Source organism: Nerophis ophidion, linkage group LG11 (assembly GCF_033978795.1).
Source record: "Nerophis ophidion isolate RoL-2023_Sa linkage group LG11, RoL_Noph_v1.0, whole genome shotgun sequence".
Classification (NCBI taxonomy): Eukaryota; Metazoa; Chordata; class Actinopteri; order Syngnathiformes; family Syngnathidae; genus Nerophis; species Nerophis ophidion.
Window position 1 is genome coordinate 61,960,808 of NC_084621.1, and position 26,796 is coordinate 61,987,603.

The 26,796-nt window shown below is 40.6% G+C and overlaps 1 protein-coding gene across 1 annotated transcript in view; it reads right to left on the minus strand.

Annotated features, from left to right (window-relative positions):
- Positions 1 to 6,209: 6,209 nt before the first annotated feature.
- The window catches only part of ube3d (ubiquitin protein ligase E3D), a 51,241-nt gene continuing 30,654 nt past the window's right edge, over positions 6,210 to 26,796 (minus strand). Inside the window, exons 9-10 of the mRNA XM_061916416.1 lie at positions 20,832 to 20,970; positions 6,210 to 6,426 (exon numbers count right to left, since the gene is read on the minus strand). Coding sequence (XP_061772400.1) covers positions 6,406 to 6,426; positions 20,832 to 20,970 — 160 coding nt within the window. The 3' untranslated portion in view covers positions 6,210 to 6,405. The remainder of the gene's footprint in view (positions 6,427 to 20,831; positions 20,971 to 26,796) is intronic.

The following is a 26,796-nucleotide window of genomic DNA, read 5'->3' on the forward strand; positions in this document are numbered from 1 at the left end:
AGCCTGACATACTGTGATCATCCTGTTAGGTAGTTCTAGATCCAGTTGGTAAAATAGGATTAACTCCGATCCTCACCAGTTTCTCCGTTAGTAAGAGAGGCTGGATGGTGTTAAACGCACTGGTGAAGTCAAGGTACATCAGCCTTACAAAGCTTCCAGTTCCATCCAGGAGGAACATGGATAGATAGAGTAAGTAGAGGATTTCATTGTCCGCCTCCATGTCCTCTTGGTAGGCAGACTGCAGGGGGTCAAGAGCCAATTTTACCTGTGGTTTTCGCAGTTGGAGTACTAACTGTTGAGACGCATTTTTAGTGCCGTCTCACCCGGGCCGGGAGCAGGAAAACAATTCGAGGAGGCAGGAGTTGAGTCAAGTAGAAGTATTTTATTTAACGCAGTCTGCAGAGAGCGGAGATCGTTTAGTACACTTGAACAGTAGTACCAGGAAAACCCAAAGCGATCTGTCTGAGAGTTTGTTGTACAGCATCTATATACCCTGTGCCAGTAGTTATCTGATTGGTCAGCCTACTGACTGACGTCAGTTGCTATGTGTCTCGTGTCTAGGAACCTCCCTTGGTCTCCTGTTAAGTTGGTTGTTGCTCAAGCATCTGTTTCCTGTTAGTGCAGTGTTTGGCACACTGAGCCTAATTGAGGTCAGGACGTTTGCTTTGTACACTCATTATAACCTCTCAAAGGTCTTCATATAGACAGGGGTTAATGCCACTGGTCCGTAGTCCTTGCATTCAACCAGCCTCACTACCTTGGGGATGGGCACATGACAGGAGGTTTTCCAGGCAGCTGGGACGCATTCAGTTTTAAGACTTTTGTTGAAGATAGTATGTAGAGGCATAGCTAACTCCGATCCACATTCCTTAAGGAGCCTTGATGTTATTCAATCGGGACCTTCTCCATAGTGAAGGTGGTTGCAGCAGCAGCAAAAGTAGAGCAGCCACAGTGTGGAGCAAGACGGAACACAGAAGCAGCCGCACAGGTGGAATACAGGCGGGATGGAGCAGTCAAACCTGTTGTAAAAGTGGTTAAACTCATCTGCATTACTGGCTACCTTACTGCCCCTCTCTTTGTAGGTCCTCATGGCCCTCCACACTTCACATATGTTGTAATTCTGCAGTGTACCCTCAAGACGCACTTTGTACCATCTCCTTGCCTGTCTCACCGTCCTTTTCAAGTTGCGTTGGGATAGTTCTTGCCTTTTCCTTATCATCTGCCTTAAAAGCCGGTTTCTTTAAGTTCAAAGTGTGTTTATTGTCACTTGCTATCCATCCATCCATCCATTTTCTCCCTTTTGGGGTCGCAGGGGGCGCTGGCGCCTATCTCAGCTACAATCGGGCGAAAGGCGGGGTACACCCTGGACAAGTCGCCACCTCTCATCGCAGGGGCAACACAGATAGACGGACAACATTCACACACTAAGGCCAATTTAGTGTTGCCAATCAACTTATCCCCAGGTGCATGTCTTTGGAAGTGGGAGGAAGGCGGAGTACCCGGAAGGAACCCACGCATTCACGGGGAGGACATGCAAACTCCACACAGAAAGATCCCGAGCCTGGATTTGAACCCAGGACTGCAGGACCTTCGTATTGTGAGGCAGACGCACTAACCCCTCTTCCACCGTGAAGCCCACTTGCTATCCAAGGTTTATTATTTGGAAAACAGCGGACAGTTCTCTTTCCACAGCCTCATTAATGTATTCCCCTGAGCACAACAGTTTATTAGTCAGTAGATTCAAAGCAGTCTCTTAGAGTATCTCTGGCCTCTTTTTTCCATTGTATCAATGATCTACTGACTATAGGTCTCCTGATCACATAAGGCCTATATGTTAGCTTTAGAAGGATCAGACTTGCCAAGGGGGTGCATTGCCGTTACATTACAAACATTTTTCACATGAATGTAACAAAGGTCTAAAATTGTGTTTTGCCTTGTAGAACAATTTACAAATTGTGTAAAGCCAACCAAATGCGAGCTTACATTAACATGAGTAAAGTCCCCTGATAGTACAATCAATGCTACAGGGAGTTGTGATTGGATTTTAGGGACTGCCTCCTGCATGACGTACCCCAGTTTCGGACTCAGAGCGTGGAAGGATGTAAACAATAATGCCAAATATCTGAGAGAATTCCCGTGGAAGATAAAAGGGTCTAATACCGACCACTAATGGCTCTATATCCCAACAACAGCTCTTCTGTTTCAGTTTTGTGACCGAGACTTCACCATTTATTCTTGACAAGCGTTGCATTCGCCCTTCATTTTACTGCACGCGTTTGACTTTGATACGAGAGAAGCCGGTGATACTAACAGCTGCATCGGGTAGGATGTCATTCAGCCATGATTATGACACACTTCACCAAAGCATTAAGTTATTATTTTGAATTGAGTTGACGTTCCCCGATTATTATTGATGGTGCACATTGTTTATGGCGCTACCTCCTTGCCTTTAGCTTAGGTTGGAGCTCTCCAGAGAGATTGAGTGTTTAATCCCCTTTGGACTTCGTTATAGCCGAAGGAGCTCATCTCTCGAGTACTTAATCATGCACATTTTACTCCTGAAAACTACTGAAACAAAAGCACACTTTATAGTCCAAGACACGTAGCTACTCGGACTTGTCCATCCATCCATTTTCTACCGCTTATTCCCTTTCGGGGTCGCAGGGGGCGCTGGCGCCTATCTTAGCTACAATCGGGCGGAAGGCGGGGTACACCCTGGACAAGTCGCCACCTCATCGCAGGGCCAACACAGATAGACAGACAACATTCACACGGCAAGAAATCTGCGTTCAAAGGACTCCGGCTTGTTAGTGATTCCCAAAGCCCAAAAAAAGTCTGCGGGCTATAGAGCGTTTTCCGTTCGGGCTCCAGTACTCTGGAATGCCTCCCGGTAACAGTTCGAGATGCCACCTCAGTAGAAGCATTTAAGTCTCACCTTAAAACTCATTTGTATACTCTAGCCTTTAAATAGACTCCCTTTTTAGACCAGTTGATCTGCCGTTTCTTTTCTTTTTCTTCTATGTCCCACTCTCCCTTGTGGAGGGGGTCCGGTCCGATCCGGTGGCCATGTACTGCTTGCCTGTGTATCGGCTGGGGACATCTCTGCGATGCTGATCCGCCTCCGCTTGGGATGGTTTCCTGCTGGCTCCGCTGTGAACGGGACTCTCGCTGCTGTGTTGGATCCGCTTTGGACTGGACTCTCGCGACTGTGTTGGATCCATTGTGGATTGAACTTTCACAGTATCATGTTAGACCCGCTCGACATCCATTGCTTTCGTCCTCTCCAAGGTTCTCATAGTCATCATTGTCACTGACGTCCCACTGGGTGTGAGTTTTCCTTGCCCTTATGTGGGCCTACCGAGGATGTCGTGGTGGTTTGTGCAGCCCTTTGAGACACTAGTGATTTAGGGCTATATAAGTAAACATTGATTGATTGATTGATTGATATATTCACACACTAGGGCCAATTTAGTGTTGCCAATCAACCTATCCCCAGGTGCATGTCTTTGGAAGTGGGAGGAAGCCGGAGTACCCGGAGGGAACCCACGCATTCACGGGGAGAACATGCAAACTCCACACAGAAAGATCCCGAGCCTGGATTTGAACCCAGGACTGCAGGACCTTCGTATACTGAGGCAGACGCACTAACCCCTACTCGGACTTGTTGCCAATGTAATTAGTTTTGTTTTTTTGTTGTCCTTCTTTTGTTCAGTTAAATACAAAAATTTTTTTATCACTATATTTTATTTGTCCATCATGGGTTCTGTGTACAGTATGAATGACTGTTATTGAAGGAATGAATGTTAATTTAGCAATAATTTATATCTAAATTCTAAATTACACTAATACCGTATTTTTCGGATTATAAATCGAGCCGGAGCATACGTCGCACCGGCCGAAAATGCATAATAAATAAGGAAAAAAACATATATACGTTGCACTGGAGTATTAGTCGCATTTTTGGGGGGAAATTTATTTGATAAAATACAAATTCAAGAATAGACATTTGGAAGGCAATTTAAAATAAAGAATAGTAAACAACAGGCTGAATAAGTGTACGTTATATGACGCACACTTATTCAGCCTGTTGTTTACTATTCTTTATTTTTTTAATAAGTGTACCTTATATGACGCATGGGCTTCACGGTGGCAGAGGGGTTAGTGCGTCTGCCTCACAATACTTACAGTCCTGGGTTCAAATCCAGGCTCGGGATCTTTCTGTGTGGAGTTTGCATGTTCTCCCCGTGAATGCGTGGGTTCCCTCCGGGTACTACGGCTTCCTCCCACTTCCAAAGACATGTACCTGGAGGATAGGTTGATTGGCAACACTAAATTGGCCCTAGTGTGTGAATGTGAGTGTGAATGTTGTCTGTCTATCTGTGTTGGCCCTGCGATGAGGTGGCGACTTGTCCAGGGTGTACCCCGCCTTCCGCCCGATTGTAGCTGAGATAGGCGCCAGCGCCCCCCGCGACCCCAAAAGGGAATAAGCGGTAGAAAATGGATGGATGGATATATGATGCATAAATAACCAACGGAGAAGGTGCCTGGTATGTTAACATAACATATTATGCTAAGAGTCATTCAAATAACTATAACATATAGAACATGCTATACGTTTACCAAACAATCTGTCACTCCTAATTGCTGCATATTTTTTTCTGCTGCATATTTCACTACGTCCAACTTGTAATCTGCAGTACATGATTTACCTATCGGTGCCGTTTTTGTTCAGCCCTTCTAAAAGTTAAAAGTAAAATACCTAGGATTGTCACACACACACTAGGTGTGGTGAAATTTGTCCTCTGCATTTGACCCATCCCCTTGATCACTCCATGGGAAGTGAGGGGAGCAGTGGGCAGCAGAGGTGCCACGCCCGGGAATCATTCATGGTAATTTAACCCCCAATTCCAACCCTTGATGCTGAGTGCCAAGCAGGGAGGCAATGGGTCCCATTTTTTTATAGTCTTTGGTATGACTCGGCCGGGGTTTGAACTCCCAACATACCGATCTCAGGTCCGACACTCTAACCACTAGGCCAGGGGTAGGGAACCTGTGGCTCGCGAGCCAGATGTGGCTCTTTTGATGACTGCATCTGGCTCTTGGATAAATCTGAGCTGACATTGCTTAACACGATAAGTAATGAATAATTCCACTTGTAATCACAGTGTTAAAAATAACGTTCAAAATATAAAACACTCTCATGCTTTTTTATGTTCAAGCAGTTGCGTTAATGGTAAGAAGTAATTTATTTATTATTGGTTAGTGTGGGGCTTGCCCTCCTGGGGGTTCTTCAGACCACCAAGCACCGACATGAGAGCCTGTTTCAGGGTTACAATATTGTTTTATTTTTCAAAAAGTCTCTCAGTTGCTTTCCAGCAATTGTATTTTTCTCTTTTGTTCTCGCTTGCGCTCTGGCTCCAGCCCCAACCGCGTCTCTCCTCCTGGCTGCTGGTTATAACAGAGTGACAGGTGATTAGATAACAAAGCCCAGGTTGGCCTTTTGCGCACCTGTCGCTGATTTCGAGGCCGTCCCTGGCACACCCCGTTCGCTGAAGGCCTGCAGGCCACGCCCCCTACACAATTCGCTTCATAATAACAATGTTATTACAAAGAGTAAGAGACCTATTATACTCTAGAAATGTTGGTCTTAATTAAAAAGGCACGCTTTTAGTTGTGTTCAGAGTTGAAAAAAATATTTTATGGCTCTTACGTAAATATGTTTTGAAATATTTGGCTTCTTGGCTCTATCAGCCAAAAAGGTTCCTGACGCCTGCACTAGGCCAATGAGTTTTTATAAGTTACCGCCAACGATGAAATGATCCATTTTAATAGCTACGGCAGTAGCATATAGCATATAGTAGTTAGCATTCCATGACCCACAATGCACTTCTGCCATGACCCTCCCCCGCCGAATTCATGTGTGTGTGTGAGACGATTGCTGAAATTTTCTGCGTCTCTTCCGCGAATGAGATAAATAATATTATTTGATATTTTACGGTAATGTGTTAATAATTTCACACATAAGTTGCTCCGGAGTAAATGTCGCAAACTATGAAAAAACTGTGACTTATAGTCCGAAAAATACGTTACTCAACTTGTAGGAACATAACTTGTTTCTAGACCGAGGACCACCGGTATAAAACACATATTGTACAAGATGTTGAAATATTCTCACATGCTGATGATAAGACCAATACAAACACTCCATATTTTACCAGCAAGGTTTTTAAGCCATTTTTTATTGATAAAAGCTCAAATGTAGCAGCCTGCTCACAAGCAATCATGTCTTACACTTTTGCATCCTTTACTTCAAGGTTACTTGTGATACGGAGCTGCTTTACAAACCGTAAAAAGTAGTAAAAAAAAAAAGTAGGTTCTCAAAAGCCAGGCTTCTCTTCTTAATGTTCACAGTCTCAGGTACGCCACCTGAGGACAACAGGGAGAGAAATCATAAACATCTAAACACACATGCATCTCTAGCATTGTAGAAAACTTATGTTCATACTTTTTATTCCCAAATGCATGGATGGACTGACTAGCAGCTCAACTGCAACAAATCATGCGCAATTATAGCCTTCGTATAAAAAGTGGCAGGAATTTAATCAACTTCAAAAACATTCAAAAAGCACTGACAGCAGATCAACTCAGCCTGATGCTGTCTTACTTCCTCCATCTGCTATTCTTGGGTGTTTGCCTGCTGCACACAAAAGATGCGGTCCACTAAGGGCTCCACGCTGCGATGATGGATGAAGCATTTGCCTCACTTCTCCATCCCTTTGCCAATGTCTGCTCGCCACCCATGGGAATCGATGGTAATTCGTACAAATGATAACGAACAGCAAATGGAGCCGAGTTGTTCCTAATGCAACACGGAGGCCCAGAGGAGAGGACAAAATGAGAGAGGACGTGAGAAAACGGGGTAGACGCAGCCTGGTGATAGCCCGGTTGTTAGGTTGAAGCAGGGAAAGAGATGGTGACACGTCTGACAAGCTGCTATGGACCATGGCGCAAACCCATTTACTCTGAGAAACCGCTGCGGTGTGAATATACTTTATTCTACATGCCACTTAAACTGGAGCATATTTATACATTGTTTGACTTATTTGCCAAATCCATTCTATCATTTAATTCCACATACCGATTTGCTAAATGTCTTAAGTGTTGTACGTGCATACAAATGTTGATAATTAGATTTTTCTCTAAAGTTAAAGGGGAACATTATCACAATGTCAAAGGGGTTAAAAACAATAAAAATCAGTTCCCTGTGGCTTGTTGTATTTTTTGAAGTTTTTTTCCAAATTTTTACCGGTCCCGGAATATCCCTAAAAAAAGCTTTAAGGTGCCTTTTTTTCGCTCTCCGCGAAGACTCTATCCATTTTCCTATGACGTCACACAGTGCTGCCAATATAAACAAACAATGGCGAATAGCACAGCAAGATATAGCGAAATTAGCTCGGATTCAGACTCGGATTTCAGCGGCTTAAGCAATTCAACAGATTACGCATGTTTTGAAACGAATGGTTGGAGTATGAAAGTATTGAAGAAGAAACTGAAGCTATTGAGCGAATAGCTACTGAAGCTATTCATAGCCATAGCATGGCCGAATAGCTGCATTAGCAACGCTGGTAAAATGTGCGGACCAAACAATCAGGACTTTTGCATCTCGTGACACTGGAGCAACTTAAATCCTTCGATTGCAAAGTGTTTTTTTCGCGTTAAATGTGGGTGGAAGGAAACATAATATAGTTGCAAATGCATCTGCAGGTTATCCATACATCTCTGTGCCATGTCTGCTTTAGCACCGCCGGTAAATAGCATGTTAGCATCGATTAGCGTAGCATGTTAGCATCGATTAGCTGGCAGTCACGCCGCGACCAAATATGTCTGATTAGCACATAAGTCAACAACATCAACAAAACTCACCTTTGTGATTTTGTTGACTTTATCGTTGCAAATGCATCTGCAGGTTATCCATACATCTCTGTGCCATGTCTGTCATCGCCGGTAAAATTTGCAGACACTCCGGCACATTCAATGGGGGTCTGGCGGCAGATTTCTTGCCCCTTTCGCATCTTTGGGCCAGTGGTGCAACTTGAATCCCTCCCTGTTAGTGTTGTTACACCCTCCGACAACACACCGACGAGGCATGATGTCTCCAAGGTTCCAAAAAATAGTCGAAAAAACGGAAAATAACAGAGCTGAGACCCAGTGTTTACAATGTGTTGAAAATGAAAATGGCGGCTGTATTACCTCGGTGATGTCACGTTCTGACGTCATCGCCAAAAGAGCCATAAACAGAAAGGCGTTTAATTCGCCAAAATTCACCCATTTAGAGTTCGGAAATCGGTTAAAAAAATACATGGTCTTTTTTCTGCAAAAGGGGAACATTATCACCAGACCTATGTAAGCGTCAATATATACCTTGATAGTGCAGAAAAAAGACCATATGTTTTTTAACCGATTTCCGAACTCTAAAAGGGTGAATTTAGCGATTTAAACGCCTTTCAATTGATAGCCTGTCGAGCGATGACTTTTCACCTGTGACGTCACAACATGAAGCAATATGCATTTTTCTCAATCTTATTACATGCACCGAGTCAAATCAGTTCTGTTATTTTCCGTTTTTTCGACTGTCTTCCCGTACCTTGCAGATATCATGCCTCGTCGGTGTTTTGTCGGAGGTTGTAACAACACGAACAGAGACGGATTCAAGTTGCACCAGTGGCCAAAAGATGCAAAAGTCCTTCGTTTGTTCCGCACACTTTACCGACGACAGCTATGCTACGACAGAGATGGCAAGAATGTGTGGATATCCTGCGACACTCAAAGCAGATCCATTTCCGACGATTAAGTCAACGAAATCACAAAGGTGAGTTTTGTTGATGTTATTGACTTATGTGGAGTGTGCTAATCAGACATATTTGATCACGGTATGACTGCAAGCTAATCGATGCTAACATGCTATTTAGGCTAGATGCATGTACATATTGCATCATTATGCTTCATTCGTAGCTATATTTGCATCCAGCCTTTCCCTCCACCCACATTTAATGCCAAACAAACACATACCAATCGTTGGTTAGAAGGCGATCGCCGAATTCGTCCGTACTTCCTCCCGTGCCGCTGTCTGTCGTGATATGGCTCAATAGCTTCAGTTTCTTCTTCAATTTCGTGAGGGGTAAAATTTTGAGAAAAACTTCGAAAAATAAAACAAGCCACTGGGAACTGATTTTTATTGGTTTTAACCTTTCAGAAATTGTGATAATGTTCCCCTTTAAAGTTTTCCTTGTTTGGGTGAGAAAAATGTTTGTACATTCTTGAGTAGCAGGTTGTAGTTTGCTTTGAACATAATTTTATCTGTTTGCAAATGCCACAGATTATTGAATTTTAGTATTTTGGATTCAATAAATTAAGGGTTGGAGTGTTCTCTATATCCAACAATATGCATCATTCTGACTTCTTTTGTAACATGGTTAGTGAAAGAAGCATACTTTTATAGTTATTTCTACACTATAACTCAGATATTATGCCTGTACTGGCTCACCTGCACTGGCTTCCTGTGCACTTAAGATGTGACTTTAAGGTTTTACTACTTACGTATAAAATACTACACGGTCTAGCTCCATCCTATCTTGCCGATTGTATTGTACCATATGTCCCGGCAAGAAATCTGCGTTCAAAGGACTCCGGCTTATTAGTGATTCCCAAAGGCCAAAAAAAGTCTGCGGGCTATAGAGCGTTTTCCGTTCGGGCTCCAGTACTCTGGAATGCCCTCCCGGTAACAGTTCGAGATGCCACCACAGTAGAAGCATTTAAGTCTCACCTTAAAACTCATTTGTATACTCTAACCTTTAAATAGACTCCCTTTTTAGACCAGTTGATCTGCCGTTTCTTTTCTTTTTCTTCTATGTCCCACTCTCCCTTGTAGAGGGGGTCCGGTCCGATCCGGTGACCATGTACTGCTTGCCTGTGTATCGGCTGGGGACATCTCTGCGCTGCTGATCCGCCTCCCCTTGGGATGGTTTCCTGCTGGCTCCGCTGTGAACGGGACTCTCGCTGCTGTGTTGGATCCGCTTTGGACTGGACTCTCGCGACTGTGTTGGATCCATTATGGATTGAACTTTCACTGTATCATGTTAGACCCGCTCGACATCCATTGCTTTCCTCCTCTCCAAGGTTCTCATAGTCATCATTGTCACCGACGTCCCACTGGGTCATTATTGTCACCGACGTCCCACTGGGTGTGAGTTTTCCTTGCCCTTATGTGGGCCTACCGAGGATGTCGTAGTGGTTTGTGCAGCCCTTTGAGATACTAGTGATTTAGGGCTATATAAGTAAACATTGATTGATTGATTGATATGGTAACAGCAGTAAATAGTATGTAATGATTTTTGGTCCAATACATAATATATTTAACTGAATTCATTATTTGAAATATTTATTGCTGCCCTGTGTAGTATATTTTTAATGAGATTTTGAGTTAATTTTCTAATCTTCTTTTACCCTTTCAATGTCTACTCCGTCTATTTGTATTCCTATCGCCATGTAAAATTGCTAAAGCTAATCAGTAATAATGCAGCTATAAATCATTTTAGTGATCGAGCAATCTATCAATTAGTTTGATTGATTAATTGAGTAATCGGCTAAAAAAACTCTTTGTAGCCTCAAAGCGTATTTTAGGGAAAGTAGTTGAGTTAATTTTTCTGCTTGCCACGACCTTCATTTTTTATCATTAACATTGAAATTGCACTTTTACCATGTGTGCATTAATAGCACATTTAAATGAAAACCTCCCCACTGTTCACTACCAGGGCTTCACGGTGGGAGAGGGGTTAGTGCGTCTGCCTCACAATACGAAGTTCCTGGAGTCCTGGGTTCAAGTCCAGGCTCGGGTACTTCGGCTTCCTCCCACTTCCAAAGACATGCACCTGGGGATAGGTTGATTGGCAACACTAAATTGGCCCTAGTGTGTGAATGTGAGTGTGAATGTTGTCTGTCTATCTGTGTTGGCCCTGCGATGAGGTGGCGACTTGTCCAGGGTGTACTCCGCCTTCCGCCCGATTGTAGCTGAGATAGGCGCCAGCGCCCCCCCCGCCACCCCAAAAGGGAATAAGCGGTACAAAATGGATTGCAGCAGCTGTATTTAAAGTTACGGGGAATCCATGCAGTCCGAATTCCAAATGTGCTAATTCTCATTGGAAAAGACATTTGGAAAAGTGGCACTTTCTGTAAGGCACACTTGCTTTGTTGGCATGGCGCTATGAATACGCCTGTTTGTGCCGTCACACATGCAACAGAGATGTCGAAAAAAGGTACCCCTTGATTTTATTTGCGTCGCAACTCGGTAGTATTGACGGAATTTGGTCAGTTGCAATAAAAGCACAGAATTCGGTATTCATCCCTAGTCATAATCTATTGAAATAATACAATCAACTCGTCGTAAAAATGTTAACAGCTTTAAATGAAGGGGGTACACAAAAACATTGTATTTCTGATTTATGAAATTACAGCTATTTTAAGTAGAATATCCTTAAAAAAAGAATAGCCAAATTCTGTTTTAAAAACTGGTTGGTTTGGGCCCACCAAGATCTAATGATGACCCCTTTTACTTCCTTTTTGGATTCCATATTGGTGTCTTAGGTGAAACTTAATAGTTATAATTTTGAAAATGCAGGTACTGTAATTACTTCCCAATATTTATTCCAAATTAATTGTGGCACAATGATCCAAATACTGGACCTAAATGTATATCCTGTATCAGCTTCTGATTCACTTTCCAAGCTGCTGCATTACTGAGGTTGTGAGAAATAAGAGATTAATGAGCCATGGGTGAAATGACACCAAGCCTGAAGTACTTTACACGCCATTAACCTAGAGGGTCCAGGAGAGGAAGGCGGGGACAAGTACTGTACAGCAGCAGAGAAAACAATAAACTAGTGATGTCAAACTCGTTTTTAGCTCAGGGGCCACATGGAGGAAAATCTATTCCCTAGTCAGCCAGACAGGCAAAATCATGGCATGATAACTTAAAAATGAAGACACCTTTTAAAATAGAACAAGCACATTCAGAAAATTTACAAATCATGTTTTGTTTTTTTCCACTTGCATGTTTCGGTTAAAAGTATTCTATCTTCATTTGTCGTTATTTATACTTTCTGAATAAACGATATGATCAATTATTCATTTGCCTCAACTGATGTACTGACATCATACAGTTTATTCTGTACAAATGTACATAATCTACAACAAGAATTGTGAAAATACTCACACACGAAGTTAGAAAGGGTATATACCGTATTTTCTTGAATAGCCGCCGGGCATGTAATATGCGCCTGCCTTGAATTACTGCTCCCCTAATTTATTAGCATGCTTACTTTTACCGCAGGGTCAAATCCGTGACGTCACGAGTGACGCTTCCCCTGACGTCATTTTCAAAATGCGGAGGAGTTGTTTTATTTTTTGCTTTTTCTATGTGTAAACCAGGGGTCTTGTTCCACAGCCATACAGATCACACTAATGGTTGTGATATAAAACAATTTTAACACTCTTACAAATATGCGCCACACTCTGTGAACTCTAACCAAAAAAGAATAACAAACACATTTCTGGAGAACATTGGCTCTGTAACACATAATAAACGCAACATAAGAATTACCCAGAATTCAACGCATCCATGACTCTTGGCTATATTATACACCCCGCTAGCACCAAACCCACCCCCTAAAATATAATAAAATATAGCCAAGAGTCATCGATGCATTGGAATTCTGGGTAATTCTTATGTTGCGTTTATAATGTGTTACAGAGCCAATGTTCTCCAGAAATGTGCTTGTTATTCTTGTTTGGTTAGGGTTCACAGAGTGTGGCGCATATTAGTAAGAGTGTTAAAGTTGTTTATATCACAACCGTCAGTGTAAATGGTATGGCTGTTGACCAAGTATGCATTGCAATCAAACAGCGAAATGCATGCGTCCTGCCGGCATGCAGATAGCCGGCCCGCGGCCGCAGAATTTTTTTTTTATGCATTTTTTATTTATATATCATACTCAATTTTTTACTGCATGTCATTGGTAAGCGCAGGGGTGAGAAGAGGTTTTAACATTGTTAGCGCCTGCTTACTTTTACCACATGCCTTGAATAAGCGCAGGAGTGAGAAGAGGTTTTAAATGAATTAGCTCCCCGGCGGCTATTCAAGGAAATACGGTATACATATAATTTCAGCATATGTCCGCCTAGAAAATGTGTCCCCTGTCACAAGTAGAGCATGAAATGTACCTATTATCAAAAGCATTTATTTGGGCAGAAATGTTACAGGTTACATTACCAACAAAGTATTTGACGATCAAGGCATGAACGTATCAATCCACATTTTGTATACTATCACTAAAAGCAGCGTAAGCACATAGTGTTTAAACACGGAATTGTTGACACACGGCACATTATACACTTTAATGTCCTCTGTGTTCTTTGATGTTTGATGTTTCCCTCTTACACACATGGAAGAGGGATGTGTACTATGGCTATGAGTTGTTGTTTTTTTCCTTGGCCTCAGTCTGCACCTCCTCTCCAGGGCCCAGGCTAAGACCGTTTTTTTTTATTTTGTTTTAATCTTCTATTCCCCCTCCTTGTTTACCTGTATCTCATCTTTTTTGTAAGGGGCGCTGGAAGCCGGCAGACCCGTCAGCGATCCTGTTCTGTCTCCCTGTAATGTTTGTCTAAACTTGAATGGGATTGTGCTGAAAATGTAAATTTTCCTGAAGGAACTCTCCTGACGGAATAAATAAATTACTATCTAATCTAATCTAATCTAATCACATAGCTACGCCTCCTCTAAAATGATACATGCTCTCGAGCGGGCGATACAAAGAATTGCTGTTGCAACATTCAGTGGACACATTTAGACATTTCAGCTCATTGTTATACTTTGCAAACTCATCCCAAGGGGTTCAATAAAACGTGTTCGCGAGCCTGATTGGGGCCACGGGCCCTACGTTTGTCAGCACTAAAATAGACACACACAGTCTCTTAAGTCAGTGGTTCTCAACCTTTTTTCAGTGATGTACCCCCTGTGAACATTTTTTTTAATTCAAGTACCCCCTAATGAGAGGAAAGCATTTTTGGTTGTAAAAAAGAGATAAAAAAGTAAAATACAGCACTACGTCATCAGTTTCTGATTTATTAAATTGTGTAACAGTGCAAAATATTGCTCAACCGTAGTGGTCTTTTTTGAACTATTTGGAAAAAAAGATATAAAAATAACTAAAAACTTCTTGAAAAATAAACAAGTGATTCAATTATAAAAAAAGATTTCTACACATAGAAGTAATCATCAACTTAAAGTTCCCTCTTTGGGGATTGTAATAGAGATCCATCTGGATTCATGAACTTAATTCTGGAAATTTCTTCACAAAAAAAGAAATCTTTAAAATCAATATTTATGGAACATGCCCACAAAAAATCTAGCTGTCAACACTGAATATTGCATTGTTGCATTTCTTTTCACAGTTTATGAACGTACATTCATATTTTAATGAAGTATTATTCAATAAATATATTTATGAAGGATTTTTGAATTGTTGCTATTTTTAGAATATTTTTAAAAAATCTCACGTACCCCTTGGCATACCTTCAAGTACCCCCAGGGGTACGCATACCCCCATTTGATAACCACTGTCTTAAGCAACATGATACCAGGCTGGGTATTGTGCTTGCTAAGATCTACTCACGGAAACTAAAACATGCAGGTCAAATAATGTGGGTTTAAGTTTCATAAACTGGAAACAACACAGCTTAGTGCAGTGGTTCTCAAATGGGGGTACACATACCCCTGAGGGTACTTGAAGGTACGTGAGATGTACCTTCTACAAATAGCAACAATTCAAAAATCCTTTATAAAATTTTTTATTGAATAATACTTCAACAAAATATGAATGTAAGTCCATTAACTGTGAAAAGAAATGCCACAATGCAATATTCAGTGTTGACAGATAGATTTTTTTGTGGACATGTTCCATAAATACTGATGTTAAACATTTATTTTTTTGTGAATCCAGATGGATCTCTATTACAATCCCCAAAGAGGGCACTTTAAGTTGATGATTACTTCTATGTGTAGAAATCTCTATTTATAATTTAATCACTTGTTTATTTTTCAACAAGTTTTTAGTTATTTTAATATCTTTTTTTCCAAATAGTTCAAGACCACTACAAATGAGCAATATTTTGCACTTTTATAAAATTTAAAAAATAAGAAACTGATGACATAGTGCTGTATTTTACTGCTTTATCTCTTTTTTACAACCAAAAATGCTTTGCTCTCATTTGAGACACTAGTGATTTAGGGCTATATAAGTAAACATTGATTGATTGATTGATTGATTAGGGGGTACTAATTAAAAAAATGTTCATCACTGAAAAAAGGTTGAGAACCACTGCTTTAGTGTAGCCATTTTACAGAATTAGTAACATCAACAGGTGTTAAAAATGGACCAAGCATGCCTCACGGAGGTGCTGAGGTGATGCAATACCATTTTTAATTACTTATATGCTCATTAGTTGTGGAACTTAGCGGCCTCAGATGCATTAACACTAAAAAAACAGATTTTTCAAACTAATTATAATAACATACTCCCTACATAACAACATGCTGTAATAAACACTGCCTATGTCATGTGATCACTATTAGTAGATAAAAAGCCAACGGTAAACTAGATCTTGTGGCCCCTGTCACACCTCTTCAGCTGTAGATAACATGTTTTGCCTCTGGAGAGAAACCATCTGGCTGCTTGTTGTCCCTGTGACACTGTGGGCGCCATAGTGTTTTGCTCGCCATTTCAAACAAGGTCTCAGATGCTCTTTAACAATTTCTGGTAACTCTAGATGGCCGTGTGATAACATTACCTCCCTGTGCTCAGCCATCAACCACACAACAAGCCAGGTACAACAGGAAATGTTTAAGCGTATCATTCCACCACACGCATTACTATCGCTATCAGCAAACATTTAATATGTCTCATTTCTAAGTCATATGATCTGTTGCCTTCTCAGTTTTAGCAAAGCCTCACTGCCATTTTGTAACCTTAGACAATAACTATACAGCATGGAGTACATACCACTACGGTGAAAATGGAGGACCTGCTCTAACATTACATTGTGTCACCTTCACCACTCGTGCGTTTGGAGAGAAACCACGCTATAAAACAGGGGTCGGGAACCTTTTTGGCTGAGAGAGCCATGAAAGCTAGATATTTCAAAGAGAGCCATATAATATTTTCTAACACTGAATACAACTAAATGTGTGCATTTTTAAGTATGACCAACATTTTAGAGTATAATAAGTCTCTTATTCTTTTTAATAACATTGTTATTCTAAAGCTAACCAATAATAAATATAAAACTTCCGACCATAAATGCGACTTCTTGAACAGGTGCGATAGAAAATGGATGGTTGGATTAAAATGCATGAGAATGTTTTATATTTTGAACATTATTTCTAACACTGTGATTACCAGCGGAATTATTCATTACTTATCGTGTTAAGCAATGTCAGCTAAGATTTATCTGAGAGCCAGATGCAGTCATCAAAAGAGGTTCCCTACCTCTACTATAAAAGTTTAACAATAGAAACAGCAACAACTCAGGAGGAAAAAAAAAATAAAAATAAAATCCAAATTAATGTGGATAATTTTTTTTTGTGTTAACATGAACATAATGTTTGGGTCTGCAGTGATTCATCGATTCATTTTATCAGAAAAATATTTGTATTTTGTTGCTTCAATGATTCATTTATTCCATAAAATATATAAAAAACATTGTTTCCGCAAGACTGCTCCACTAGAGGGCACATGAGAATGGTGGATCTACAGTAATGTAGGTCACACTGCGGGTGATGTGTGTGTGTGTGTGTGTGTGTGTGTGTGTGTGTGTGTGTGTGTGTGTGTGTGTGTGTGTGCCGATTGCGAGACAGATGGCTCAAAAAAGAGGGAGAAAGAAAGAGAAAGAAAGCAAAGGGCCCATAGAAGACGAGAGAAGCTGTCAAAGATTTTACAATCATGTACAAACCCCGTTTCCATATGAGTTGGGAAATTGCGTTAAAATAAAAACGGAAAACAATGATTTGCAAAACATTTTCAACCCATATTCAGTTGAATATGCTACAAAGACAACATAATTGATGTTCAAACGGATAAAATATATTTTTTTTCCAAATAAACATTAACTTTAGAATTTGATGCCAGCAACACGTGACAAAGAAGTTGGGAAAGGTGGCAATAACTACTGATAAAGTTGAGGAATGCTCATCAAACCCTGTTATGGAACATCCCACAGGTGTGCAGGCTAATTGAGAACAGGTGGGTGCTATGATTGGGTATAAAAGCAGTTTCCATGAAATGTTAAGTAATTCACGAACAAGGATGGGGCGAGGGTCACCACTTTGTAAACAAATTGTCAAACAGTTTAAGAACAACATTTCTCAACGAGCTATTGCAAGGAATTTAGGGATTTTACCATCTACGGTCCGTAAAATCCTCAAAAAGTTAAGAGAATCTGGAGAAATCACTGCACGTAAGCGATGATATTACGGATTTGTGATCCCTCAGGCGGTACTGCATGAAAAACCGACATCAGTGTGTAAAGGATATCACCACATGGGCTCAGTAACACTTCCTAAAACTACTGTCAGTAACTACAGTTGGTCGTTACAACTGTAAGTGCAAGTTAAAACTCTACTATGCAAAGCCAAACCCATTTATCAACAATATCCTGAAACGCTGCCGGCTTGGCTGGGCCTGAGCTCACCTAAGATGGACTGATGGAAAGTGGAAAAGTGTTCTGTGGTCTGACGAGTCCACATATATTTCAAATTATATTTGGAAACAGAGGACATGGTGTGTACTCCAGAACAAAGAGGAAAATAACCATTCGGATTGTTATAGGCGCAAAGTTGAAAAGCCAGCATCTGTGATGGTATGGGGGTGTATTAGTGCCCAAGGCATGGGTAACTTACACATCTGTGAAGGCACTATTAATACTGAATGGTCCATACAGGTTTTGGAGCAACATATGTTGTCATCCAAGCAACGTTATCATGGACGCCCCTGCTTATTTCAGCAAAGACAAGTACTACAATAGCGTGGCTTTGTAAAACAAGAGTGCGGTTACTTTCCTGGGCCGCCTGCAGTCCAGACCTGTCTCCCATCGAAAATGTGTGGCGCATTATGAAGCGTAAAATACGACAGCGGAGACCCCGGACTGTTGAACGACTGAAGCTCTACATAAAACAAGAATGGGAAAGAATTCCACTTTCAAAGCTTCAACAATTAGTTTCATCAGTTCCCAAACATTTATTGAGTGTTGTTAAAAGAAAAGGTGATGTAACACAGTGGTGAACATGCCCTTTCCCAAATACTTTGGCACGTGTTGCAGCCATGAAATTCTAAGTTTATTATTTGCAAAAAAATAGAATAAAATTTATGAGTTTGAACATCAAAATATCTTGTCTTTGTAGTGCATTCAATTGAATATGGGTTGAAAAGGATTTGCAAATAATTGTATTCCGTTTATATTTACATCCAACACAATTTCCCAACTCTTATGGAAAAGGGGTTTGTAAAACTGAAAAAGACAGACATTGTGGTGAAATGTTTGCACTGTCAAACAGATCTGGCATTCCACAATAGCAGCGCATCGATGATGCAGCACGATACAAAGACGCACACTGCATATTTAAAAGCAGAAAACAACCAGAAACAACGTATAAGTCTATGTTGGTAGCTAACACCATCTTATGCGTTTGACTGCCATAACAAACGTTTCATTCAAACTACCCCGACAATATTAGACCGACGATATTATCGGCCGATAAATGCTTTTAAATGTAATATTGGGAATCATCGTATCGGTTTCAAAAAGTAAAATGTATGACTTTTTAAAACGCCGCTGTACGGAGTGGTACACAGATGTAGGGAGAAGTACAGAGCACCAATGAACATTAAAGGCACTGCCTTTGCGTGCCAGTCCAATCACATAATATGTACGGCTTTGCAAACACACAAGTGAATGCAATGCATACTTGGTCAACAGCCATACAGGTCACACTGAGGGTGGCCGTACAAACAGCTTTTACCCTGTTACAAATATGCGCCACACTGTGAATCCACACCAAACAAGAATGGCAAACAAATTTCGAGAGAACATCCGGACAGTAACACAACATAAACACAACAGAACAAATACCCAGAATCCCTTGCAGCACTAACTTCTTCAGGATTATACAATATACACCCCCAACCTCACCCACCTCAACTTCCTCATGCTCTCTCAGGGAGAGCATGTCCCAAATTCCAAACTGCTGTTTTGAGGCATGTTAAAAAAAAAAAAGCACTTTGTGACTTCAATAATAAATATGGCAGTGCCATGTTGGCATTTTTTTTCCATAACTTGAGTTGCTTTATTTTGGAAAACCTTGTTACACTGTTTAATGCATCCAGCGGGGCATCACAACAAAATTAGGCATGATAATGTGTTGATTCCCCGACCGTATATATCTGTATTGGTAATTAAGAGTTGGACAATATAGGAATATCAGATATCGGCAAAAAAGCCATTATCGGACATCTCTAATTCAAACACATGGGGGCATGTGAGGACATGTTACCATCTACAGTTTGTATGTTAATGTTAACGAGTTGTTTGTCCAAAAATCAAACTCCAATCCTCCAATTAGTACCTTTTCGAATGTGTTTGTGGTAAATTGTTAAATACATTGTCCGTCAACATGAGCGCACACACAGAAATCCCTGTGGTGGGCTCACAATCGATCAGAAATCACAAAAATCCTTAACTTTAACAACCATATTGCTCCAATAATTAACCATTAAAATATATAAAATCCACTTACATTACCATAACGACAAAGGACAGAAAAGAGCAGACTGAGGTGGAGAAGGGAGGGGCCATGTGTGTGCTCTTGAAAGAGATGCCGCTAAACAAGAGGTTGTGTTCTCCTCCACTGTGAAATCAGTCTGCTTTGGCATGATTTTCCAGAAAAGCCTGTTCTCATCACAATTAAAAACATGCTGTAGTACAAAGCCGACGATATCCTCAATACGAGCAAGGGAAGCGTTTGCACACAGAGGCATATTTGGTGCAATTTAAAAGTTCGTAATCCGAAAATTTCGCAAATAAAGGGTTTATAAATTGAGGTTTGACTATACGTGAATCTCTGCTCCATTTATAACCGTGTATAGGAATCAGTACACTCATGCAGTTCATCACTTTAGATTTGATTTTGGACCTTGTGTTTGACCTTCATTATTTTGAGCAGATTGACAACTAAATGGCCAATACTGGTGTTAATGACCACTGTCATTGCCTTTGAAAACAGCAGAGAGAATACGCTTGTCAGCAAAGTACCTATTTTCTAGGCTTTTCCAGGCTAAGTATAGACAATTACAAGTGAAAGGAAGCTCGCGATATGGCTGACAATAGCAAAACCTTGCATTTGACCCACATAAATCCCCAAAGCAAGCAAGGCTTGAAAACCTCTGAATCATGAAATTAATTATAACGTCGGCTAAAAACACTGCCAAGCTTAACTGAATAATGGGGAAAAAGGTTCCAAGTAGGGGTTACGTGAAGAACTTAATTGCCTCCAGCTAAAAAGAAATCTTGCTGTGTTGTGGTAATACACACAGGGTAAAGACACTTTTCATTATCTCTATGCTGACATTACACATGCCTCAGGGATATCATTTTAAAACAACCTGGAATATAACGTAGCAATGCCCAGCAACAAGTCTTTACTGTAACACCTTGCAGTCATGTCTCACCTCGTACGCTCTCATGTGACGCATCGATGCAGGAAGTGTAGCACTGCTGTCGTCAATCACTTGTAGTAGTTCTTCACACACCTTCAGCGGGAGCACCACAGGGTGTCCTGTGGCATTGACCTCCCAGCTGGTGATGATTCTAAAAACACAGAATTTATGTTGACTGCCACGTTCAGTACAAGCGAGACCCAGAAATAACTGTAATAAAGCTGATGATGAAGCATTTTACTGTGGTTTTTAATGGAGTCATTTTTAACCACCAACTATTGGAGAACAAGGGAGACATTAAAGCAGATAGATTGACCAGCCAGTGTCTTGCATTGGTACACGTCATGGGGTATGTTGTGTGTGTATGTGTGTGCGTGTGTGTGTGTGTGTGTGAAGGAGAAGAGCGCGGCTGAAAGTTGAAGAGTGATTGAAGAAGGAAAGATTGATGTTCTTTCAGCGTGAGTGGTGCTGATCCAGTTTGAAAGTGCTGACAGTAAACCATCTGTGCATTTCCTCACAGGATAAGCCTTCTTACAGTTTCGGCACTTTAAAATAATTCAGGAAATGCTGATGATGAGGAACTATTTCATAAAAGCAGCGTCAAAACATACGGTACGTCGCAACATACTGTAGGAGCAGTGGTGGACTGGGACAAACATATGGCCCTGGAATTGTTTGTCCAGTCTTACCCACTACAATGTGTACAAAAAGGGATGGGTACTAGAGATACGCGGATAGGCATTTATAACATCCGCAACCGCATCACCAAAGTCGTCATCCACCCGAACTAACATTTTATCAGGACCGTACCCGCCCGCCAACCGCCTGCTGAAATACATCAGAGGTCGGCCGCCTTTCCCACTCACAGAGATATTTAAACCTGTTTCACAGAGTATCGAAGACAATTGGAGCTGCTAACGTTCTCGCGATTATCCAAAAGCATTAATCCTGATGACAAGAATATGGGCGTGCTGTGAAGCTATTGCTTTAGACAACAACATGTACAAAGCGATTGTTGGTCCGGCAACTTGTTGTGTGCAGCTTCTGTAATTACACGTACAAGATTGAAAGGCATACTGGGTGATACAGAGTACACTGATGGTTGTGATATAAACAACTTTAACTCTTATTAATATACGCCACACTGTGAAGCCACTTAATACCAGATTGACAAACACATTTCGGGAGAACATCCTCACAGTAACACAACATAAACGCAACACAGCAAATACCCAGAATCCTTTGTATTCGCGGCACAACCTGAATATATTTTACACCCCCGCACCCCCAGCCCTGCCCACCTTACCGACGCACGGGGGGGGGGGTTGCTGCTAGCAGGGTGTATAAAATAGTCATGAATACAAAGGATTCTGGGTATTTGTTGTGTTGCGATTATGTTGTTTTACTGTTAGGATGTTCTCCCGAAATGTGTTTGTCGTTCTTAATTGGTGTGGCTTCACAGCGTGGCGCATATTACTAAGAGTGTTAAAATTGTTTATATCACAACCATTAGTGTACTCTGTGTCACCCAGTATGCCTTGCAGTCGTGTGCGTGTTGCCGCGGAAGCCACACACAACATGTTGCTGGACTGACAAGCAGATCGTAAATGCTGTAGAAGGCGACAAAGACAATGGCTTCATAGCACGCCCTAATACTTATTAACTGGGTGACTGCCGGCAGTCATTCAAGAGAATAATAGCGTCTCCTATTGTCTTCTTCGCTTTATGACACGGGTCTTAAATGGCTCTTAAAATGGCAAAAGGTACCGATCCCAGAACCATGTATATCAAATTTTTCCCGATGATTCAACCGCCACCCGCCCGAATCTAATTAAAATCTATTTTTTGTCATGTTTACCGCCCGACCCGCGGTTAATCCGCGGACTCCATTGATGAGACCGCAAACCGCGCATCTCTAATGGGTACCTTTTCACATTTTAATCGATACAGTGCCAATTTGTGGTAACTTGGGAATCGATACCGGTACTCTAGAGTACTAATTTTCAGTACTTCAGTGTGTGTTCAAATGTTAATGGTTTAAAAAAACCTACTTTTTTTTAACACTTAAAAAGGAACTGCACTTTTTTTTATTTTATTGTGCCTATCATTTTACAATCATTCTGAAAAACATGACGCTGGATGTGTTTTTCTTTTTAATGCATTCTTAATAATAAATAAATGCGATCAAAAGTTCGCAAACAATGGAGCCTATGGGAGCTGTTCAATTCTGCCTATAGAGCCCCTGAAAAAAACATTAGGGTTTTATATACATGATGTAAGTATATATGTAATGTAGTAACATTTATAACATTTACATTTATAATATTTCCATCATTTTAAGCAAATGTGGGAAATTTCTTTTCTCAGCCATATATTTTTCACATGAGAGGCATGATTTATGATCCATAATAAACTTACGATGATGTAAACATAGGCACACCCGGAAGTGATCACAGCGCTGCTATAAATAGTTTGTCTGCGTTAGCGTTTATAATAACAAAATCACTAATACATGGTTAACATTTAAGTCAAACTGTATGTAATTCAATTAAATCATTGTTATAAAATTAAAATGTAAATTGTGTATTTTTGACGCTTTTTGAAAGGTTATTTATCGGATTTTATGGGCGATATAGTGGAGCGCCCATTGGCTACGCTGTAAACAGACTTTTATTTACGCTTATTTATTATTTAGAATGCAAAAAAAAAAAAAAATCCTTCCGTTGCCATGTCTTTCATTACGATAGGCAAATTCCCAAAAAAGCGCAGTTCACCTTTAACACTGAGCTGTGCCGTCTAGTTGTTATCTTGTTTTCTTACACTTCTGTGTGTCATTTGCGAGTACTGTAATGCAGAGAAGGTCCTGGATAGATTTAAATGTAGGTATATGGCTCTATTATAATTCTAGGAATGACATATAATTTATTTGGAAGCAATTTGTGTTGTGTGGACTCACTGGCCTGGGATCAGTTTATCCCTCGCCCCTTGACTCTTCTGACACATACAACACGTACAGTGGGGCAAAAAGTATTTAGTAAGCCACCGATTGTGCAAGTTCTCCCACTTAAAATGATGACGTAGGTCTGTAATTTTCATCATAGGTACACTTCAACTGTGACAAACATAATGTGAAAAAAAAATCCAGGAATTCACATTGGAGTAATTTTAAAGAATTTATTTGTAAATTATAGTGAAAAATAAGTATTTGGTCAACCATTCAAAGTTCTCACTGATGGAAGGAGGTTTTGGCTCAAAATCTCACGATACATGGCCCCATTCATTCTTTGCTTAACACGGATCAATCGTCCTGTCCCCTTAGCAGAAAAACAGCCCCAAAGCATGATGTTTCCACCCCCATGCTTCACAATCGGTATGGTGTTCTTGGGATGTAACTCAGTATTCTTCTTCCTCCAAACACGACGAGTTGAGTTTATACCAAAAAGTTCTATTTTGGTTTCATCCGACCACATGACATTCTCCCAATCCTCTGCTGTATCATCCATGTATCCATTTTGGTATAAACTCAACTCGTCGTGTTTGGAGGAAGAAGAATACTGAGTTGCATCCCAAGAACAGCACACCTACTGTGAAGCATGGGGGTGGAAACATCATGCTTTGGGGCTGTTTTCCTGCTAAGGGGACAGGACAATTGATCCGTGTTAAGCAAAGAATGAATGGGGCCATGTATCGTGAGATTTTGAGCCAAAACCTCCTTCCATCAGTGAGAGGTTTGAATGGTTGACCAAATACTTATTTTCCACCATAATTTGCCAATAAATTCTTTAAAATTCCAACAATGTGAATTCCTGGATTTTTTTTCCCATTCTATCTCTCACAGATGAAGTGTACCTATGATGAAAATTACAGACCTCTGTCATCATTTTAAGTGGGAGAACTTGCACAATCGGTGGCTGACTAAATACTTTTTTGCCCCACTTTATCACTCTCTGCAGCAATTTAAGGTGTCAGTAGCCGTTTTTATACAGTGCACCAAGCCGTCAATTTGATCGTTCTTTTGGCAGCTTGGTCATCGTTTTTATACAGAGGACGGCAAGTTGCGGGTCTGTTTTGGTCTACCGATTTATTGCCCCGTAAGGTACACTTATTTCCGCCTCCAGTTCTATTTAAAAGCAAGGCGGAAATGTGCCGGACCGTGGGTGAGATGGGCGGAGGTGTTAATGTCTTGCACCATAGGCTAATTTTGGTAAAAGTTAAAGTTAAAGTACCAATGATTGTCACACACACACACTTGGTGTGGCGAAATTATTCTCTGCATTTGACACATCACCCTTGATCACCCCCTGGGAGTTGAGGGGAGCAGTGGGCAGCAGCGGTGCCGCGCCCGGGAATCATTTTTGGTTATTTAACCCCCAATTCCAACCCTTAATGCAGAGTGCCAAGCAGGGAGGTAATGGGTCCCATTTTTATAGTCTTTGGTATGACTCGACCGAGGTTTGAACTCACGACCTACCGATCTCAAGGCAGACACTCTAACCACTAGGCCACTGGGTAAAGGAGAACTATTACACCTTTGTTTTAAAAAGACAGATTGGCAAATTGCCGCCCTTATTTTAGAACAAATATACCGCCTATAAAAAAAAGAGCCACTAATGGAAATGAGCGGCGGTAGTCTAGAAAACTGAGGTCTGTTCAGATCTTTTTAATTTTGTGCGTGCACACTCAGTTTGCGCACACACTGCAAAAAGTCAGTCTTCACAAACGAGAAAAAAAAAAGAAGAAAAATGAGTGGTATTTTACTTGAACTAAGGAAAATTATCTGCCAATAGAACAAGAACATTTGGCTTGTCAAGACTTTCCAAAACAAGTCAAATTAGCTAACCTCAATGACATAATGATAATGCACTGCAAAAACTCAGTTTTCAAAAACAATACAAAAATTAGGGGTATTTTATTCAACCTAAGCAAAATGATCTGCCAATAGAACCCCAAAATACATGAAAAAAAAGTATATTCTCACTAATAACAAGTGCACTTTTTTTGGTAGAAAAAAAATGACACCTTTTTGCTCAATATGTTGAAAAATATTCTTAAATGAAATGCCAGTGCCATTATCTTGACATAATGACATTCGCTCGGCATCTTGATTTTTTTTTTCATGCTTGAAGTAAGAAATTGTTACTTTAAAAAGTAGTATTATACTTGTGAGTGTTAATGACACAGCTTTGCATCAGTTGATATTCTAGTTTCAAGCATGTTTTACTCAGTATAGGTCATAAAATCTCAGTTACAAGCTGTAATATCTTACTGAGATCATTTAGGACCAAAACCCTTAAAACAAGTAAAACACTCTAACATAAGATCCGCTTAGTGAGAAGAATTATCTTATCAGACAGAAAATAAGCAAATATCACCCTTATTTGAGATATTTCATCTTACTTAGATATCAGTTTTTGCAGTGCACGTAGCTCCTGGCAAAAACCGGCCCTGCTGTACTGTACTGTAATATATAGTAGACTTTGCATGCAGTTGCAATTCCAAGACCATAGATTGCAGTAGTGTACAGACTACGAAATGTTGCCTTAGCCAGGAAGTATCCATCCATTTTCTACCGCTTGTTCCATTCAGGGTTGCGGAGGGTGCTGGAGCCTATCTTGGCTGCATCCGGGCGGAAGGCGGGGTACACCCAGGACAAGTCGCCACCTCATCACAGGGCCAACACAGATAGACTGACAACATTTACACTCACATTCACACACCAGGGCCAATTTAGAGTTAATATTTTACCAAAATGCCTTTTATTTCGCTGAGCCCTACAAAGTGTTTATACTGCAAGTATTGTACTTATTCCACACCAGCTGTTTGATTGTAACATGCATCTTAAATGTTTCAATTATCTAATGAGGAGGGGTTGAAATTGCTAATGTAAAATCGTAAATGCTAATCTTTAGCAAATCTACGGCAAATCCAATTATCGAGCTAGCGCATTTTAAAAAATGGAGCATTATTTTACTTCAGA